The sequence below is a fragment of the Primulina tabacum genome, chromosome 11, assembly GCF_025594145.1.
Source record: "Primulina tabacum isolate GXHZ01 chromosome 11, ASM2559414v2, whole genome shotgun sequence".
Classification (NCBI taxonomy): domain Eukaryota; kingdom Viridiplantae; phylum Streptophyta; class Magnoliopsida; order Lamiales; family Gesneriaceae; genus Primulina; species Primulina tabacum.
Window position 1 is genome coordinate 34,044,206 of NC_134560.1, and position 21,486 is coordinate 34,065,691.

A 21,486-nucleotide genomic window follows, 5' to 3' on the forward strand; every position below is an offset into this window, starting at 1 on the left:
ATGACTGCCCGGAAGCTGAGACCGTATTTTCTCTCACATCCTATTGTGGTTCTCACTAATTCCCTGCTTGGGAGAATCAAGACACATGCTGAGGTATCGAGCATAATGGTTAATTGGACAATAGAGCTCGGGGAATATGACATTGAATATAAACCTCGAGTTGCTATAAAATCCCAAGCATTGATAGACTTCTTGATATTAGAGATGTTCCCACCAGGAGAAGAGGAAATATGGAGAATTTTTGTTGATGGTGCGTCAAATCTGTCAGGGTGTGGAGTCGGAGTGGTTTTGGTTGCTCCATCTAGAGAGAAGATTAAATTGGCCCTGAGAATCGACTCTCGGGTCACAAATAATGAAGCTGAGTATGAAGCCGTTCTGGCAGGATTGCAAGCTGCCCGAGAAGTCGTCGCTTCCCGGGTCATTATTTACTCTGATTCTCAACTGGTCGCCCAGCAGATTGGCGGAACATACGAAACCAAGAATGAAAGAATGCTCAAATATCTGGGGCTCATCGCAGCCCGAACAGCATCTCTGCCGACTGGAGCATTGAACAAATTCATAGGGAAGAGAATGGAGAGGCTGATACTTTAGCCAAATTAGCCGTCTCTATGTCAGACATAAGCACCCGGGAAGTCCTGTGTTTTACCCGATTAGTGCTCTCTGTTGATGAAGAAATGCCGGTTACTCGGGAAAATTCATGGATGACTCCTCTAATCGAGTATATAGTCCATGCTAAGCTTCTGAAAGATCGATCTCAAGCTCTAAAAATAAAAAAGAAAGCACCCAGGTTTATCCTTTTAAATGATATTTTGTACAGACGATCATATCAGGGCCCTTTGCTCAAATGCTTATCAGAAAATGAAGTAGAATATGTCCTCCGAGAAATACATTAAGGGTGCTGTGGTGAACATCTCGGTGGAATTGCCCTGTCTCGAAAAGCTATATTAGCCGGATTTTGGTGGCCCCGGATGAATCAAGATGCTGCTCAACTTGTTCATAAATGTAAGGGTTGCCAGTACCATTCTAATTTTCATCATCGCCCAGCTGCTGGCATGCAACCCATCTCAGCGTCTTGTCTCTTTGATCAATGGGGGTTGGATATCGTGGGTCCATTTCCAATAGCCTGGGCACAGAAAAAATTCCTTTTTGTGGCTGTAGATTATTTCTCTAAATGGGTGGAGGCTGAGCCTTTGGCCAAAATAACTGTGGAAGAGGTGATGAAATTTCTCTGGAAAAATATTGTTTGCATATTTGGCATCCCGAGAAGATTAATTTCAGACAATGTGAGACAATTCCAAGTGAAGAAAATCACATCTTGGTGTCAAGAAATGAAGATCACTCAATCTTTCACCTCACTGGCCTACCCCCAAGCCAATGGTCAAACCGAGGTAACCAACAGGATCATTGTACGAGCATTAAAGTCCCGACTTCATGGGAAATGTAAAGATTGGGTAGAAGAATTGCCAAGTATATTGTGGGCATATCGGACCACACCTCGAACAGCTACCCGGGAAAATCCTTACAGTTTAGTATACGGTTCGAAAGCAGTCTTACCTGTGGAGATCGGACAATCTTCTACTCGGATAGAATCTTATCCGAGTAACAATGATCAGACCCGGGCCATTGAGCTTGATTTGGTTGAAGAAAAAAGAGATCGGACAGCCATTCGAATGGAAGCTTATCAAAGCCGGGTAATGAAATCCAACAATAAACATGTTCGAGAACGAGGTTTCCAGATCGGATATCTAGTTATGAAGAAGGTGAAACCAATGAGTGATGTTGGAAAGTTAGAAGCACGGTGGGAGGGACCTTTCAAAGTGATTCGGAAAATTAGCTCGGGAGCAGCTTATTATTTAGAAGACTTTCAGGGACACACCCTTAAAAGGCCGTGGAATGCTTTTCATTTAAAGAGATATTATGTGTAAAGATTCGGTCCTTGTATCTGTTATTTATGCATCAAATAAAGAAAATATTCAAGGAAATGTCTACTAAGTCTAGGGACCCGTACCCTGGCCCGGGGACCCGCACCCCGGTTATATACAAAGCCCAGGGACCCGTACCCTGGCCCGAGGACCCACACCCCGGTTATCTACTAAGTCCAAGAACCCGTACCTTGGCCCGGGGACCCACACCCCGGTCACCTACTAAGTCCAAGGACCCGTACCTTGGCCCGGGAACTCGTACCCCGGTCATCAACTAAACTCGGGGACCCGTACCCCGGTGATTTAATGAAACCAAGGACCCGTACCTTGGCCCAGGGACCCGCACCCCAGTCATCTACTAAGTCCAGGGACCCGTACCCTGGCCCGGGGACCCGCAACCCGGTCATCTAATAAGTCTAGGGACCCATACCCTGGCCCGGGGACCTGTATTCGATCGTCTACTTAACTCAGGAACCTATGTCCCATTCTTTGAACCCGGTTACATGTTCAAAATATTCTTGATGACAAATTCAAAATATTCACATTTTTGTGGAAGTATGCGAAAAACCCGGGCCTTTCTTAACACTTCATTCATGTTCTTAACTACTAATTGAATGCAAGAGAGTTGACAGAAAAAACACTTCAGTAAAGCAAAGTAATATTTACAAGGTGCCCAGAAGCCCCGGAATAAAAAAAATCCTAATCTACTTTGGGATCCTCTTCCTCGTCCTCCGGAAGAGAAGCAGCCGCCTTCATCAAGTCAGGAAAGTCTTCCTGGTCAGTAGGAGCAAGGCCTGATTGCCTGATTCTTGGAATTGCTCCAAGTATTTGTTGAAGCCCAAGTCGAAATAAATAAAGGCTCTGTCAGCCACCATCTTTTTAAACTCCTTGGACTTCAGAAATTGAGCCATCCTCTCCTCATGGGAAGACTTCTGAAGCTCTAGAGCAGTAGTCGCCTCTTCAGCTCGGGCCCGGGAGGATTCTGCTTCTTCCTTAGTCGCCTGCACCTATAGCTTAGCAGTGGCCGAGTGGTCAGCAAGGGCTTTTCGGGCCAACTCCAATTCTGACCGGGACTCAGCCAATTCTGCCTGGACCAGGTCTACTTGCTGTTTCCAGCCAGCTTTCTCCAGGGCCAAGACATGTTCGTGAAGCTCTTTTATTCGGCCCAACTCCTCTTGAAGCTAGTCATACATCCCCCGGGCATTAGAGGCCTCGTTATTTGCTTGCCTGGCTGCAATAGCCACCTGCACATAAGCAGATATGAGCATCTGCAAGCCCTGAAAAAAAAAAGGAAGGGGTCAGAAACTAGTGTTACATTAATCAATTAACAAAACATATAAAAACTTACAGAAAAAGACCGGGAAACCCCCTCAAATAGTTTCTGTTTGGGATAGAGGCCTTTGAGGTGCTCAATCTCTTCGGGACGAAGAAGACCTCGCAGCATTTTAGCCAGATCTGAGCTCACGTCATCACCAAATATGTTCAGCAAGACCAGAGGCACTCCACCCTGGAGAGTAGAGCCAGTAGATGAACCGGGAAGAGGATACGATTGGGTTGTAGCTTCAGGCTCCTCCTCCTCCACAGTAACCGTTTCGAGGACCGGCTCTAGCACAGCTTTCCTCTTGCGGTGATTTAGAGGCGTCGGGTCCTCTTCACTAACCAGAGAGGTAGTCTCCTCTCTGGTAGGAGCAGCCTCTTCCCGGACCTCCGTATCTGCCCGAGCTTCAGCCTCCTGACGAGCCCAGCGTTCCTCTTGCTCTTGGGCTTCCCGGGCCATTTTCTCCGCCCGAGCTTGTTTTTGCTCGGCCTTTTTCTTGGCAGCTGCTTCAAGAAGGCTGGCCTTGATCATCTCTTCTTCTGCTGCACCGAAATTGAAAGTTAGAAAAATAAAATGCAACTTAAAAAAAGGCTAAGGGAAGAGTAATTTACCAGCCTGCGACCCTGCCTGGCCAAATTCATCTATCATCTGGTCCACGGGATCTTCAGGCCAGGAACCAATCCCGTAATAAACCAGATTATCCCCCCAACCAGCACGGAGGACATGAAGGATTGGCCTTCTATAGCATCCCATGCTTGTGTGAAAGGGGGAAGAAGTTTATAGTCTCGAGGGAGTTCTGGTTGCTCGGGCATTGTGGATAAAAAGCCTGTTTGACGGGTCGGGGGAGTTGGGAGTTGCAAAAAGAAGAATTTGGCTTTCCATCCTTTCAAGGAGGAAGGGATGTCTGTCAGAAATCGGTATTTAATGCGAGCCATGAAAGAAAAGACATTGTCATTAAAATGGCATGAATAAAAAAATGAAAGATGGAGGAATTAATGGGTAAATTCTTCACGCGGAATAAAATGAAGGTGGCGGCCATGATCCTAAAGGCGTTGGCGTGAGGACCGATTTTTCCCCTGTGATTAAACAAGTGTAAGGAAATTTATGAGTAGAGAATATTCTTTTTGGATTTTGGTGTTAAAATAAGGGATGTATATTGAAGAATATTTTATAGAAAATCTTTAATGTCAAGTTATTATTACATGCACTTGTTCAAGCCTAATTTCGAAATTTGGAGGAGGACTTTTACAAGATTTGGGATACCATACAAGTAGAGAAATTAAGGTTAAATCTTACTAGAGATTTTCGGAATTTCCCTATAATATATGACTAGTCATTGTGATAGGTAGACTCTTGGTTAATTGGAAACATATAATCAAAGATTTGCTCAAAAAAATCCCTCCCACAAAGCAACCTAATTTTCGAAATTATTGAGGGACAATGGACTAAGGAATTAACCCACAAATTTGATAGCTAAATAAACTTTGCTTGGAATAAAAATTTGGGGAGCCAACCATAGGATTTGAAGGTCAATTTGGACATGATTTGGCTACCTTATTGAACCTCCCATCCTCACCTATAAATAGCCCATCCACCTCACTCTTCAACACACCACATTCTCGAAATTCTAGACCTGAAAGATTCGAAAATTCCAGCACTCCTCCCTAGCCGAAATACTGCACAAAATCGTCCCGAGATCTAGCCTAGCAATCGAACCGAAGCGCTGCCTGGACGAGGAACGCGAAGTGATCCATTTTCGACGCCAATCATCCACGTTTTCCTTAACATCCAAACATTGTAAGTGAGCTGTTTTAAATTGTTAAACTTTCGGTTTATGTATGTGCTTGTTTTTAAAAATCCGTTCGAGCACCGTCGTTTTGTCTATACGTTTTTTTTTACGAAATTTTGGTACGTTTTTGTTGGCACTGTGAGGATTCCCTGAAAATGGGTGAAATTCCAACATATGGCCCTCAACGGTGGGATAGAACCGTTTTATGGCCTCGCGCTCTTAGAGGATTAAAACTTAGGAACTGACGTCAGTAAACCGTTAAAGGTGAAAAATCGCAGTGTTATTACATTATGGAATTTACGTTACGATTATGAAAAGCATGCTGTATTTATATGTATGTTTCGAAAATTTTATAAAAAATGTTATGTTGTGTTCAATATCCCCCATTTACTGAGTATTCCCAAAATACTCATCCCCCTTACTCTCCCCTCCCAGATAAGTCCGAAGAGCAGGTTGAGGATGAAGAGTCCGCACAGTTCTGGGGCTGGTGATTCACGAGACCAGTAGTAGTTATGTTCGAATTTATGATTTAATAATTGTAAGACTTTTCCGCATTTATTTACGTTGGTTAGTGAGTTTTGAGTTGTAAAGACAATGTCTATTTCGTTGAATTATGAATTATAAACTGGTTTCGGTTTAAACTGTACTACAAGGGCTTGTTGTTTTCGATTGTGTGATTGTTAAACAATGCTGGTGTCAATCCCGAGTTTCGGGGCATGACATTTAAGTGGTATCAGAGCCAGGTTCATAATCCGAGTGGAAAAAAATTCGATTTTCGAAGCAAAAAAAAAAAAAACGAAAAATTTTCGGGCGAATTTTGACTCGAGGCCGACGCTATCCCCTCCGAAACGGCCCAAAGATCGAGACTCACGACCCTCAAGTCGTGAGGTAGGGGCTGAAATCGCGAAATTCCTCCGTTTAGGCATCTGAAACGTCATTTTTGCCGTTTTAGGAAATATTCGTAGACCCTATAACTTCTCGTAGGAAATTCCGAATTCGATTCCGTCAATTGTTCCGGAATCCTCTCGACATATGTTTCGAACCTATATGTCAAATTCCAAACTTTCCATTTTTGGAAAAAAAATATATATTTATTTAAATTTCGAGAATTTCATATATATTGCATATTCTCACTTGTTATATACTGTCTATTTCGGATTCTGAGCATTTTCATTTTTTTTTATTTCAGGAAATGGCTCCATCTACCCCTATGAGACCCCACACCCGTGCCCGAGCTGCCATTCTTCTGAAGGAGCTTGCCCTTCACTATCAGTCCCGTCAGATTCGGCGACTTAGAGCCAGATTGAGTGAGAGGAGGAGTGAGGTCGAAACCTTAGCCGCTGAGAAAGAGGAGATTCAGGTCCGCCTTAACCAATCGATCTATCAGGGTGAGTTAGTGAGAGGCGATAACATGGATTTGAGGGATGGCATAGAGCATGGCTTGTATCGAGAGAAAAAGCTGCAAGAAGATATCGACCGGTACCGAAAAGAATTGGAGGAAGAAAAACAGCTGAATGACAGGAGCAAAAAGAGACTGGAAAATTTGAGTGAGGCTATAAGCTGCATTGCCAAGATGAACCATCAACTGACTCAACAGGGTGAAGCGCTGAAGAACAAGATCAAGGAGAATAAAAGGGGGTACGAACTGCGCCACCAGTGTACCATAGATCTGTTGGACGAGGCAGAAGCAGATGTTCAGGGGTGGAAGACGCAGGTGGCCCAGCTTAATGCAGAGAATGCCCAGCTTAATGCAGAGAATGCCCAGCTCACCCACATGGTGGAGCTACTGCAAGAGGAAGAGCCGGAAGAAGAGGAACCGATAGAGATCGACGAGCCTATAGCTGCCATAGGAGATGGAGAGATAGATGATTAGAGTTTCTTAGTGACCTTTCCTTATTACTAGGAGTTTATCTTTCCAGTGTTGCTATTTTATTTCATTCAGTATGATTTATTTCCTTTCAGTACGCTTTGTTCATTCAGTTGTTCTTTTACATTCGAAAATTAATAAAATTATGATTATTTATTAATCTCAGTCGTTCATCTGTATTCAAGTTATGTTTTACTTATTAACTTCCGTTGTGCTAGCATAACTCATTTATCCAATCTTGTCATTATGCACATCAAATTCTTAGAAGCGTTTAACTTGTAGAAAATGGCCGGTAGACCACCAAGACAAAACCGCAACCCCCGTTATGCTAACAACAACAACAATGCCAACGAAGAAGGCAACGTACCTCCACCTCAGTTCAGTCTTAATCAAGCAGACTTGATGGCCATAGCCACGATCGTGGTGACAACACTGCAAGGGTTAGTGAACCCGAATGCCAATCAACCACCACCACCTCCACCGCAGCATGGAGTCAAGTTCCATTATGAATCACTGCGCAAGAACCGGTGCCCGACGTTCCAAGGGGACGCAGATCCTGAGTTAGGCCAAAACTAGTTGAAAAGCGTGGAAACTCAGATGCGACTGCTAGAAATACCTGATGCTCTTAAAGTGGATGTGATAGTACCCTTCCTTGAAGGCAAATCAAGTAAGTGGTGGGAAGCAGTCTCCCTAGCCATGTTAACCGCCGGGCCAATCACATGGCAGCGCTTTCGAGATGCATTCCTCAAGCAGTACTTTCCAGCCGAGGTCAGGTTGCAAAAGTTGAGTGAGTTTGAAAATCTGACTCAGACTCCGGATATGTCGGTGGTAGAATACACATCCCAGTTCAATTCTCTTGGATCTTATGCACCGACAATCATGGCAGATGAAGCTCTGAAATTGCACCGCTTCAAAAAGGGTTTGAACAGCAGAATACAGTCGGCTTTGGAAGTCTACCAACCTGCGAACTTTTCAGGCTTGATGGGCGCAGCTATCCGAGCTGAAACTGATATTCAGCGCAGAGAGAAAGAGATTAGGAACAAAAGGCCTATGAATAGTCAGTCCTCGCATAGCAGTCAGACTTTCAAGAGGCCTAACCAGTCTGGTGGACCATCTAAAGGGCCTTCGCCTGCCTCAGGCTACCAGGCCATTAAGCCTTGCCCAACTTGCCACTTACGACACCTGGGAGAATGTCGTAGAGCCAGCGGCGTCTGCTTTGGATGCGGGAAACCAGGACACCGTATGGCAGATTGTCCAGCCGCCACCAACAAAAAAACTGGACCAGGTAAAGAAGACGGGTCAAGCTCAGGGGCGAATGCCAATAAACCGCGGGAGAACAAACCGAATGCCAGGGTGTTCGCCATGACGCAGGAGGAGGCAGATGATGCAAGCGATGTTGTGTCAGGTATCATATTTATTCAGCAAGTGCCTGCTTATGTGTTATTTGACTGTGGTGCCACACATTCTTTTATATCTAAGAGATTTGCTAAGAAGTTAGGACGTAAGCCCGATAAGTTAGCCGAACATTTCCGAATAGCCACACCTACAAGTATGGCCGTTGAAACTCACGAAATCTACCGAGATTGTAGAATCAGTATCAGTAATCAGCCTTTTAGCGCCGACTTGATACAGTTGATCATGGTCGACTTCGACATCATTTTAGGGATGGATTGGTTAGCCAAGAAGAATGCCATAGTGGATTGTAAAGGGAAGAAAGTTAAACTCCTAACCGCAGAGCAGAAGGAAGTCGTGTTTCATGGTAAATCCAAGGAACGGAAGTTGCTACTTTCAACAGCTCAAGCCTGGAAAGCCATGAAATCAGGAGAGGACATCTACCTGGCTATGGTCAGTGAAATAAAAGAAGAAGTCGAACTGAATCTGGAAGACATCCCGATAGCGAGAGAGCTCCCAGATGTTTTTCCAGAAGAACTCTCAGGGACGGTCCCGAACCGCGAAGTGGAGTTCGAGATCAATCTGGTTCCCGGTGCTGCACCAATCTCTAAGGCACCTTACAGAATGGCACCAGCCGAACTCAAGGAGCTGAAGGAACAACTCCAAGAATTGCTAGATAAAAGGCAAATTCGACCGAGTGTGTCCCCCTGGGGAGCTCCAGTGCTCTTCGTCAAGAAGAAAGACGGGAGTATGAGATTGTGCATCGACTACAGAGAATTGAACAAGATCACAATCAAGAACAGGTACCCTCTACCTCGGATAGACGATCTGTTTGATCAGCTTAAAGGAGCCGCCGTCTTTTCTAAACTGGATCTGAGGACAGTTTACCATCAGTTGAAGGTCAGGGGTGAAGATATCCCCAAGACAGCCTTTCGAACCAGGTATGGGCATTATGAATTCACCGTGATGTCTTTTGGTCTGACCAACGCACCGGCAGCATTCATGGATCTGATGAACATAGTATTCAAGCCATTCCTGGATCAGTTCATATTGGCATTCATTGATGATATCCTCGTCTATTCTCCTGACGAGACAAGCCATGAAGAACACCTTCACCTTGCGTTGCAAACTTTGAGAGAGAATAAGCTTTATGATAAGTTCAGCAAGTGTGAATTCTGGCTAAGAAGTGTGTCCTTCCTGGGACATCTAATTTCGAAAGCAGGAGTGTCAGTGGATCCAAAGAAAGTACAAGCAATCACAGAATGGCCGAGACCGAAGAACGCCACCGATATCAGAAGCTTTCTTGGATTGGCAGGCTACTATCGGAAGTTTGTCGAAGGGTTCTCCTCCATAGCCGTACCACTGACGAAGCTCACTCAAAAGAATTCTAAATTCACCTGGAGTGAGGATTGTGAGAAGAGTTTCCAGACACTGAAAGAGAAAATCGCATCCACGCCAGTATTGATCCTGCCCGCAGAAAATAAAGATTTCACTATTTACAGTGACGCCTCTAAGGACGGTCTAGGATGTGTACTAATGCAGGAAGGAAGAGTGATCGCCTACGCATCAAGGCAGTTGAAACCGCACGAGCAGAACTACCCTACTCATGATCTGGAACTAGCAGCGGTTGTCTTCGCCTTAAAGATTTGGAGGCACTACCTCTATGGTGCTAAATGTGAAATCTTCACAGACCATCAGAGCCTCAAGTACTTGTTCACCCAAAAAGAACTGAATATGATGCAACGACGATGGATAGAACTTTTGAAGGACTATGACTTGACCATAAGTTACCATCCGGGTAAAGCAAACAAAGTGGCTGATGCGCTAAGTCGGAAGGGCCCAGGCAAGATGACTCTAGCTTCCCTCTCGGCCCAGCCATGTCTGCAGAAGACCGTCAAGTTAAACCAAGATCGAGACCCAGTACTGACCAAACTTAAGGAGCAAGTCAGAGAAGGGAAGTCTCAGGAGCATCAGATTGATGACAAGGAAATTTTGTGGATAAAAAGAAGACTGTGTATGCCCGACAGCGACAACCTGCGCCAAGAGATAATGGCAGAGGCACACAAGTCAAAATTCTCAGTCCATCCAGGCAATACGAAAATGTACAGAGACCTCAAGAATAGTTTCTGGTGGAATGGCATGAAAAGGGATGTAGCGGAATTCGTTTCCAGATGTCAGGTATGCCAGCAGGTCAAAGCAGAACACCAGCGACCTGGAGGATTATTGCAACCTCTGGAAATTCCCGAGTGGAAATGGGAGCATATTTTCATGGACTTTGTGGTAGGATTGCCGAAGTCTAGGCAAAGCCACGATGGTATATGGGTGATAGTAGACAGACTCACGAAGACTGCACACTTCCTACCCGTCTGCATGAATTACAATCTCGATAAGTTGGCTTCGTTGTACATGGACAACATTGTGAGACTGCATGGAGTGCCAGTGAGCATCCTATCTGATAGAGACCCGAGATTCGTCTCGCGCTTTTGGAAGAGCTTTCAAGAGGCCATGGGAACGAAAGTGACCCTAAGTACGGCCTATCACCCTCAAACCGATGGGCAAACGGAGAGAACCATACAGACCTTAGAAGATATGCTGCGAGCGTGCGCTCTTGAATTCAGTAGCAACTGGAGCACTCATCTACCCTTAATTGAGTTTGCATACAACAACAGCTATCACAGCAGCATCGGAATGGCTCCGTACGAAGCCCTTTATGGAAGGAAATGTCGGTCACCACTTTACTGGGATGAAGTGGGAGAGAAAGCTGTAGTAGGGCCCGAGCTAGTATAGATGACAGTAGACAAGGTTAAAATTATCCGAGAAAAGGTCAAGGCAGCTCAAGACCGAAAGAAGAGCTGGGCAAATCTGAAAAGAAGGCCGGTAGAGTTCAACGTGGGCGAGAAGGCTTATGTGAAAGTCTCGCCTATGAGGGGAGTCGTCCGATTTGGTAAGGCAGGGAAACTAAACCCTCGATACGTTGGACCCTTTGAAATCTTGGAAAGAGTGGGCACGCTAGCATGCAGACTGGCGCTACCACCAAATATGTCTAGAATCCACAACGTATTCCACGTGTCCCAACTAAGGAAGTACATTCCAGACCCCAGCCACATCTTGGAAGTGGAGCCGCTCTTAACCGAAGGAAACTTGGGAGAAGAACTGAAATACGAAGAGGTCCCTATCAGAATCGTGGACACCAAGGAACAAGTTCTTAGACGACGTATCATTCCCTACGTCAAAGTGCAGTGGTCCAACCACACAGAGAGAGAAGCAACTTGGGAAGTTGAAGAGAAGATGCGAAAAGATTATCCCTACCTATTTGGAGACCATGCCAATTCAAGTTTCGAAGACGAAACTTTTCATAAGGAGGGAGGGATGTGAGGACCGATTTTTCCCCATGTGATTAAACAAGTGTAAGGAAATTTATGAGTAGAGAATATTCTTTTTGGATTATGGTGTTAAAATAAGGGATGTATATTGAAGAATATTTTATGGAAAATCTTTAATGTCAAGATATTATTACATGCACTTGTTCAAGCCTAATTTCGAAATTTGGAGGAGGAATTTTACAAGATTTGGGATACCATACAAGTAGAGAAATTAAGGTTAAATCTTACTAGAGATTTTCGGAATTTCCCTATAATATATGACTAGTCATTGTGATAGGTAGACTCTTGGTTAATTGGAAACATATAATCAAAGATTTGCTCAAAAAAATCCCTCCCACAAAGCAACCTAATTTTCGAAATTATTGAGGGACAATGGACTAAGGAATTAACCCACAAATTTGGTAGCTAAATAAACTTTGCTTGGAATAAAAATTTGGGGAGCCAACCATAGGATTTGAAGGTCAATTTGGGCATGATTTGGCTACCTTATTGAACCTCCCATCCTCACCTATAAATAGGCCATCCCCCTCACTCTTCAACACACCACATTCTCGAAATTCTAGAGCTGAAAGATTCAAAAATTCCAGCACTCCTCCCTAGCCGAAATACTGCACAAAATCGTCCCGAGATCTAGCCTAGCAATCGAACCGAAGCGCTGCCCGGACGAGGAACGCGAAGTGATCCATTTTCGAAGCCAATCATCCACGTTTTTCTTAACATTCAAACACTGTAAGTGTGCTGTTTTAAATTGTTAAACTTTCGGTTTATGTATGTGTTTGTTTTTAAAAATCCGGTCGAGCACCGTCGTTTTGTCTATACGTTTTTTTTTACGAAATTTTGGTACGTTTTTGTTGGCACTGTGAGGATTCCCTGAAAATGGGTGGAATTCCAACATATGGCCCTCAACGGTGGGATAGAACCGTTTTATGGCCTCGCCCCCTTAGAGGATTAAAATTTAGGGACTGACGTCAGTAAACCGTTAAAGGTGAAAAATCGCAGTGTTATTACGTTATGGAATTTACGTTACGATTATGAAAAGCATGCTGAATTTATATGTATGTTTCGAAAATGTTATAAAAAATGTTATGTTGTGTTCAATATCCCCCATTTACTGAGTATTCCCAAAATACTCATCCCCCTTACTCTCCCCTCCCAGATAAGTCCGAAGAGCAAGTTGAGGATGAAGAGTCCGCACAGTTCTGGGGCTGGTGATTCACGAGACTAGTAGCAGTTATGTTCGAATTTATGATTTAATAATTGTAAGACGTTTCTGCATTTATTAACGTTGGTTAGTGAGTTTTGAGTTGTAAAGACAATGTCTATTTCGTTGAATTATGAATTATAAACTGGTTTCGATTTAAACTGTACTACAAGGGCTTGTTGTTTTCGATTGTGTGATTGTTAAACAACTCCGGTGTCAATCCCGAGTTTCGGGGCGTGACATTTAAGTGGTATCAGAGCCAGGTTCATAATCCGAGTGGAGGAAATTCGATTTTCGAAGAAAAAAAAAACGAAAAATTTTCGGACGAATTTTGACTCGAGGCCGACGCTATCCCCTCCGAAACGGCCCAACGATCGAGACTCACGACCCTAAAGTCGTGAGGTAGGGGCTGAAATCGCGAAATTCCTCCGTTTAGGCCTCCGAAACGTCGTTTTTGCCGTTTTAGGAAATATTCGTAGACCCTATAGCTTCTCGTAGGAAATTCCGAATTCGATTCCGTCAATTGTTCCGGAATCATCTCGACATATGCTTCTAACCCATATGTCAAATTCCAAACTTTCCATTTTTGGAAAAAAATATATATTTATTTAAATTTCGAGAATTTCATATATATTGCATATTCTCACTAGGACGAGAGGAAGAAGCTTTATCCGGGGTACCAGTAGGACGGGAGGAAGAAGCTCTGGTTTTTAGAAGAGGTCGGAAGTGAGGGATTGGAATGCTTACGGGAATGTGGACATAAGTTTTAGAAGGGGTCGGGGAGTTATCCTCCGATCGACCCCTAGCGTTCTTACCAGACGTGGAAGAGGTGGAGTTGGACATGAGGAAAACGGAAAAAAGAGAATTGTAGGAAAAAAGGGGAGAAGAAACTTACTGGAAAAAGGAGGTGAAGGTGATGACTGGTGACTGAAACGGAGAAATCGCCTGAAACGTGCCGGAGAGGATGAAGTGCAGGAGAGTAAGAGCGCGAGAAGTAAAAAGTTCTGAATGAATTCGGAGCAAGAATATATATAGAAGAGGGGAACTAATCTAAGCCGTTGATCACGAAACTAATGGACGAATAAGATTAACCTTGGAAATCGCGCGGGATATTTGAAAAGACAGGCACGGGATTCGAGGCGACATGATGATTTATCTTCTCGGAAAACAAAAAATCTCCGACAAAGATTTAAATTCTAGAGCTTACGTCAGCACCGATAGTATGACATCATTCCTATCTTCTCGGGGAGACTAAAACGACAAACTGTTTCTCCTGATCGAGCACACAAGACTGATCGGGACAGCGAATATGACTCTAGCGCGACTATTTAAGGAGGGAGTGATGATACCCCGGGATGTCCCAGGTCATGGATAATGCCCGGGATGTCCCGGGCCATAGATAGTGCCCTGGTCAGGAAAATGGATTATTCCTGGGTTGTGGGCGGTCCGGTTCAATAAGACAACAATCTGAGTAGAGATCCGGATCTCAAGCTGCCCGGGACATTGAGAGTACGACTTGACAGGGAGAATCTGTGAAGAGGACAATCAAAAGGCCGGGCCGCTGAACACCCGGGACATAACCTCCCCGGGTTAATTGGATGCCCGGGCTCCCATGTAAATTCCCGAGAGACATTCTACCCGTGCCACTTCGATATGAGTGCCGCATTTAATTACGCCGACCTATCTCTGACACCAATACAAGTGGTTGACAAAATTAAATAGGCTGGATGTGATTAGCATGAGATTTGACATGTTAGAATAATAGGGTATAATCAGCCGTCCTACTATAATTAATAAGCAACACAAAAAACGAGGTCATCATTACATCCTCTACTATAAATATCAGGTTCACTCTTTGCATTTACTATCTATTCAGATCTTAAATACACTCATTTATTGTGCATTTACTACTTACCTTCCACATCAATCTCACAACCATCACCTGGTTACGTTGGTTTACAATTTGAGTCCTTCATTGACTTAAGCATCGGAGTGGTCACGCCGGACATCCCTCTGGTGCCCATTCACGTGGTTACTTTCTTGTTCGCAGATCTTCTCGGCTGCTCAAGGGAGGAAAACTTCTAATCCGAACATTTTGCTCTTATTTCCCTCATCATACTGATAGCAGATCCGGTGGAGCACTCTACCCGGCTCATCAATTTCACTCGGATCGCATCACAGTAGATTGTCATGTATTTTAAATGAGCATACCTGGGGATTTATAAGGGAGAAGATGACCTCGATTACAGTGCATGTACACTGTTCCTGATTAGACATATGCACATGCCATGTCTTCTGATGAATGCCCATGCCTTGTCTTTTGTCAGTAGACACGGTGACCCATGCTGGTGGGCCCCAACAGGTGATTAAATGAACTGAACCCTAGTCGAGAATGAAGACATTGGTCGGGCGAGAGGATCTTGGCTGGGCGAGGGGACCATGTCCAGATGAGAGGACCATGGTCGGGTGAAGGGACCCTATAGAGCTAGAGCACCATGTCCGAGCTAGAGAATCCTGGTCGGACGAGAGGACCATGTCCGTGCTAGAGGACCCTGGTCGGACGAGAGGACCCTGGTCGGGCGACAGGACCCTGTCCGGGCTAGAGGAGCCTGGTTGGGATAGAGGACCCTGGTCAGAGGAAAGGACTCTGTCCGTGCTAGAGGACCCTTGTCGGGCGAGAGTACCATGTCCGGGCTAGAGGATCCTGGTCGGGTGAGAGGACCATGTGTAGGCGAGATGACCCTGTTCGTGCTAGATGACCCTGGTCGGACGAGAGTACCCTGTCCAAGCTAGAGGACCCTGGTTGGGCTAGAGGACCCTGGTCTGGCGAGAATATCATGTCCGGGCTAGAGGACCCTGTCTGAGTGAGAGTACATGTCCGGGCTAGAGGACCTTGGTCAGGCGAGAGGACCCTGTCCGTGTTAGAGAAACTCTAGCTAAATTTTACTCATGATCTACTCTTTGGAGCAAATTGGAATTTGGTTCGATTAAATTTGCTCTATCCGCCCGAGTCCAAAAACGATCATAGCCCTTTCCAAAATATCACCAATAATAAAATGAATTTTTTCCTTTAATGTATTATGTATTAATTAAATTATAACTTAATAAATAAATTATATACAAAACTACAATTTATGTCAATATATGTATTATTTTCAAAATTAAGCTTCTTTATTATACAGTGTGAGGTCAGAAACGATGCATGGTTATACTAATTGTTGTTGAAAGAAACTATGTCGAAATCATATGTTGCGGCTGCGTGGTTAAGCCGTGATGAACAATCTGTAAAATTCGATGGATACAACCCGACGACATTCTGATAAAAGAGGTAAAATATTTAATTAATTATACGAAAGTATGATAAACTATACATATGTATCAACCACATATTAATAATATATAGATCGGAAATTTTGTGTAGCCTTATGCCTTTGGGTTAGCTCGATAGATATAACGACGTCATTTGTCGAATAAGAGGTCAAGGATGTTTTTGAAAATTTTTAAATAAAATTAAAGAATTTAAACTAACTTTTGATAAAAAAAAAAAAAAATTGAGTACAACCTAAATGAACTAACGTTTGAAAATTTATTTGAAATTTGTCTTAAATTTAAAATAAAAATAAATTTTTTAAAATATATGAATTTGAATTTTAAAATAATTATGAATTTTCCAGGAATTATCGGGATGCACTAACCGACAAATAGGAGAAGACTTTTAAAAAAGGCCCCTATCAACGAAGAAACCGCGAAGTTTCTACGAAATTTCCAACTCTGCTGAAGAGAGTATAATATGTATTGTGCGCCAACAACCATGCCCCCGATCTACACCAAGTTTGTCTCCAAATTGTAGATTGTTAAATGGAATCTGGCGGCATCCTATTCAGACCATCTCATTCTGGATCACTTTTCCCACCCGAAGAAATCATATTCGTGTCCGGGATACTTGTGGCGTTCGCACTCTTGGCCGTGCGATACGAGGACGTTGGTGGCAACCCGATTCCTGTTGTAATATTCAAGAACAATCCCACCTTGTTCCATGTGTTTCTCCTGACGCTTAACGTAGGATTCACTGCTGCTGTCATGGCCATCACACTGCGCGCCAAGAACAAGTCGATTGCTTCCATCTTCCGGAAGTCTGGGGTTGTTTGTTGTGTTTTCTCGGCAGGAGTAGTGTTCTGTGCAGCCTTGGCCAACAATTTCGACGTCGATCTGCGAAGTATGTATACACTGTTCAAATAGCCCATGTTGCGTGTATACTGGTCGGACAGAAGCCTGCCGGGATATCTGTATGTCAAATGTCATTTTCATATGATAGATATAATTCCTATCGGCCGATCTATATCACCAATCTATTTTGTGTTTGTTCTCTCTAAGTTATCTTTTTTTTTTTTCAATCCAAGATACCAAGTACAAGAAATTAGTAAGTAAAAAAAAAATCATACTGCAAATGAATAATATTAAAAATAAATATTATACAATAATATTTATATTAATTATACAGTGAAATTTTATTATTATATAATAATATTTTGTATTGAACGTATCATTAAATTTTGATAAATAAAATTTATGTATTGAATTTTGTGTGTAATGAAAATTATTTTTAAATTTAATTATATATTAGTAAAAGATATATATGTGTTACATGTATTATTATTATTTTTAATTTGATCAGATAATATTAAATTATTAATATAAGATTATTTTTAATTTAGAATAGTTCAATTTAAAAATGAAGTTTTGTTTTGATTTATTTTTATGTAAAATTGGAAGTAATTTGATGAAGTTTTTAATAAGGTAATTATGGATTTAAATATTTTGGTGTCCTCTAAATTAGTTAATACAAGAGTCTTATATATATACTAGTTATTCTGAACACGTATCATACAATTTTTTGTATCATTATCGATTAGCTAAAGTTAAATTTGACAAATTATGCAGGGATTAAAATTTGATATTTGAATTATTGAAATAAAAAAATAAAAATAATAGTATGTGTTGAAATATAAAAACAAAATAAAAAAGAAAAGTGTAATATTAATATCATATAAGGTAAAGTTGAAAGAAAAAGTTGGTGTTATTTTTAGGTGGTTATTATGATGTTCTCAATGTTAATAAAATAAAATAAATAAATAAAATAAATATAAATATATATATAATATATATATATATAACATTATTAATTGTAAATTGATATCTTTCAGCATTTGGACGAGGATTTGGTGCCAAATGACACGCGAGCCGATACCACGTACAAGAACACCGGCGTAATTTGTTCTTTTAATTACTATTTTATGGTAGTCCTGTTTTAGGATGTCAACTCGAGTCGTTGTATTAGTTAATTATATTTTGCTATAACTATTTCAACATTAGATTTTTATCTATGTATTAAGGATAAATCATTCCTTCAAAATATGACATTCTCCGACCTAATTCATGGATCTTCCGACATTAAGAATTTAAGCATGATGCTCAATAAATTTTTGCCATAACTATTTAGTATTTGTCTATCGTTTTACGAAAATGGGTAGCATAATTTCCTGTAAAAATTAAGGACGACAATGAGATCAGTTCCACTAGGATACGAAACCCGGTTTGTTTGAATTTTAAATGACCTATACTTGAGTTTAATGAGTTGGGTCATTATATTTACACTATATTATGACATATCTGATTTTTAAAGAATATAATCACAACTATTTATAAACAAAGTAGTTCTAGTATTATAAAATCAACTCAATCAAATTAATTATTCAATACATTTTTCTTCAAGTTCTTTTAATTAAGTTGATATATTTTGATCTTTTATAATTTATTATTAAAAAAAATTGAAATCAATTTTTTAAATGATAGCTTGATATATTTTTATAAAAGTAGAATTGAAGTATATCTACCATTTATATAGTTCCAGACTTTACATATATAAATACATCCTGATACGTTGCTTTTATATATCATATAAGATCTTACCCGAGTTGTACCTGCAAAGACCCAAAATTTAATATTCGTACCGATTCGATATTTTTTTTCATACTCATATCTAGTGTTTTCAAAATCGAATCGTCTTGATCGACCGGTTTGCTCAAATACCAAAAGGAGTAATTCATGTGGATTGCAAATGGATCTTTGTACGAAAACGAAACGAGTGACTAGATATAAAGCTCGATTGGTAGCATGAGGTTTTTCTCAAAGATCTCGTATTGATTAATTATGAAGAGACAATTGCATTCCGATATCTTAATGGCATGGTCTTACAAGAATACTCGATCGATCAACTTGAGCATCTTGCAGATGTTATTTGAGCAAAACAAAACAAAAAAAAAATTCTTTGTTTACAATTTGAGCATCTTGCAGATGATATTTTACTCCATCGATCAACTTATAAAAAAAAATACTGAAACAATTTTATATGAATAAAGCTCATTCATTAAGTTTGCCCATGATTGTTCGATCCCTTGATGTGGCAAAAGATATCTTTAGACCTCGTCAGGAGCAAGGATAACTACTTCGTACAGAAGTATCATACCTCAGTTGAATTGATACATTGATGTGCCTAGTCGATAGTACAAGATCGGACATAACATTTGTTATAAATTTATTGGAAAGATATAGTTCTTCTACAACACGAAGGCATTCAAATGGAGTTAAACGTATATTTATATACCTTGCGGGAACCCATGATTTGGGCTTATTTTATTCTAATGCTTGTGATTTGCAATTGATTGGTTATATAGATGTTGACTACCTATCTAATATGCACAAAGAAAGATCACAAACTGGATACTTATTTACTTATGGTGGAACATCTATATCCTGGAGATCTATGAAGCAAACTATGGTTGCCACTTCATCAACTAATTGAGAAATACTTGCAATCCATGAAGCTAATCGAGAATGTGTCTGGTTGAAATCGATGATTCATCATATAGAATAGTAACGTGTACTGTCTTCGAGTAAAAACGGATCGCAAATACTCTACGAATACAATACGACATCTCTATTGCTCAGCTAAATGATGGATACGTTAAAGACGATAGGACGGCACATATCCCGAAGTTTTTTTTCGCCCATGATCTATAGAAAAAAGGTGATATTTAAGTTCAATAAATTTGTTTAAGTAATATTCTGGCCAATATTTTCGGAAAATCATATCAACTTTTGAGAAATTAGTATACAAGATCGGAACACTACGTTTTAAAGATTTCAAGTGATGCTTGCACTAAGGGGAGTTTATTTAAGCTATACTTTTTTTCTCTTGTTCATGATTTTTTCGCACAGGATTTTTTATGACAATGCTTTTAACGAGGAAGTTAAGAAATAACGAGAGATGTCGTACTCTTTTTCTTTCGTTAGATTTTATCTCATTGAGTTTTTCCTAGTAATTTTTTACGAGGCACATCCTTTACAGGACATCCTATGAGGAGAATTATGGATGTCAAGATAATCAAGATTTTGGTAATTAGAGAAAAGACAAAAACTTATGTGAGACGGTCTCACGGGTCGTATTTTGTGAGACAAATATCTTATTTGTGTCATCCATGAAAAAATATTATTTTTTATGCTAAAAGTATTACTTTTTATTGTGAATATCGATAGTGTTGACTCATCTAAAAAATAAAGATTCGTGAGACCGTCTCACAAAAGAACTATTCTTGAGAAAATTGTATCAAAGATTTGGGAGATTGTAGAGTTTATTATATCAAAAAATTTCTTGTACTTATAAATAGGTCACTCGTATATCTTTTTGATATATTGAATTTTAACTTTTTTTTTGCATTATATTTTGTTTAGTCTTTTGCATTGTTTGATAACACAGAACAAATTTAAAAGGAACACTATGCATTGAGGTAAAGTTTGAACTATATATGGTAATTGTGAATTTTTTTTGCTAAGCATCAACGGCTTTAATCGGTATCGATATTTGTTAATCTTGATACTTGAATCTAACTTAACTTCAAAACCTAGCTCAAGATGAGAGAATTGTCCAAATCCATATATGCAATTTTCAGGGATTTTATACAACCAATGTGAGACAACTAACATACATTCCTCACGCTCAGTAATGAATATCTTGAGCGTGATGTTTACAAGTGGCCCAACTTTGAGCAATACGAGTGACCCAACTATGGATAATCCAACACATAACGATGAAACATGTGCTCTAATATCATGTTAAGATTGAGACTTGGACCTAACTCAACCTCAAAATCTAGTCCAAAAGCGAGCATTGTCAAAGTCCATATATGCAACTTCTAGAAATTTTATCTAATATACATGAGGCAACTAACATTATTCAAAAACAAAATAAAAGGGCAATGAAAAAGATAGAGGAAAAAGGCTACTTTTTTGCCAAATAAAAATAATTTCAAAGACCAACCGATTAAAATATCGAACGGGTTTACTTTTGCACAAGCTCAAATGCAAGACCCGCTCCTATCATACCAAATCAAATTTTAAGTATTTAATTCCCAGTTTCATATTCTTGACTCTTTAATCCTTTGACAAAGATAAGCCCATGACACTTGAGATGGACTCACGACTAATGGACCAACAAAGAGAAGGATAATTGACACAAATCCAGCCCAAATACTGACATGGATGAAGGATAACTTTT

At 40.9% G+C, this 21,486-nt stretch overlaps 3 protein-coding genes and 1 long non-coding RNA gene across 4 annotated transcripts; all 4 read left to right on the forward strand.

Moving 5' to 3' along the window:
* On the forward strand, positions 1 to 591 carry LOC142519775 (uncharacterized). The gene has a single exon (XM_075622804.1). It carries the CDS (start codon positions 1 to 3, stop codon positions 589 to 591), a length of 591 nt encoding a protein of 196 aa, XP_075478919.1.
* A 6,902-nt stretch (positions 592 to 7,493) lies between these two features.
* Positions 7,494 to 9,642, forward strand: LOC142519776 (uncharacterized). The gene is made up of 2 exons (XM_075622805.1): positions 7,494 to 8,900; positions 9,511 to 9,642. Exons 1-2 carry the CDS (start codon positions 7,494 to 7,496, stop codon positions 9,640 to 9,642), a joined length of 1,539 nt encoding a protein of 512 aa, XP_075478920.1.
* Positions 9,643 to 11,075: 1,433 nt separating this feature from the next.
* Positions 11,076 to 11,663, forward strand: LOC142519777 (uncharacterized). The gene has a single exon (XM_075622806.1). The coding sequence runs from the start codon at positions 11,076 to 11,078 to the stop codon at positions 11,661 to 11,663; it is 588 nt and encodes a 195-aa protein (XP_075478921.1).
* A 4,800-nt stretch (positions 11,664 to 16,463) lies between these two features.
* Positions 16,464 to 18,305, forward strand: LOC142519186 (uncharacterized). Its single transcript, XR_012813723.1, has 2 exons — positions 16,464 to 17,158; positions 18,077 to 18,305. It is a non-coding gene; the product is annotated as an uncharacterized LOC142519186 (long non-coding RNA).
* The last annotated feature ends 3,181 nt before the right edge of the window (positions 18,306 to 21,486 follow it).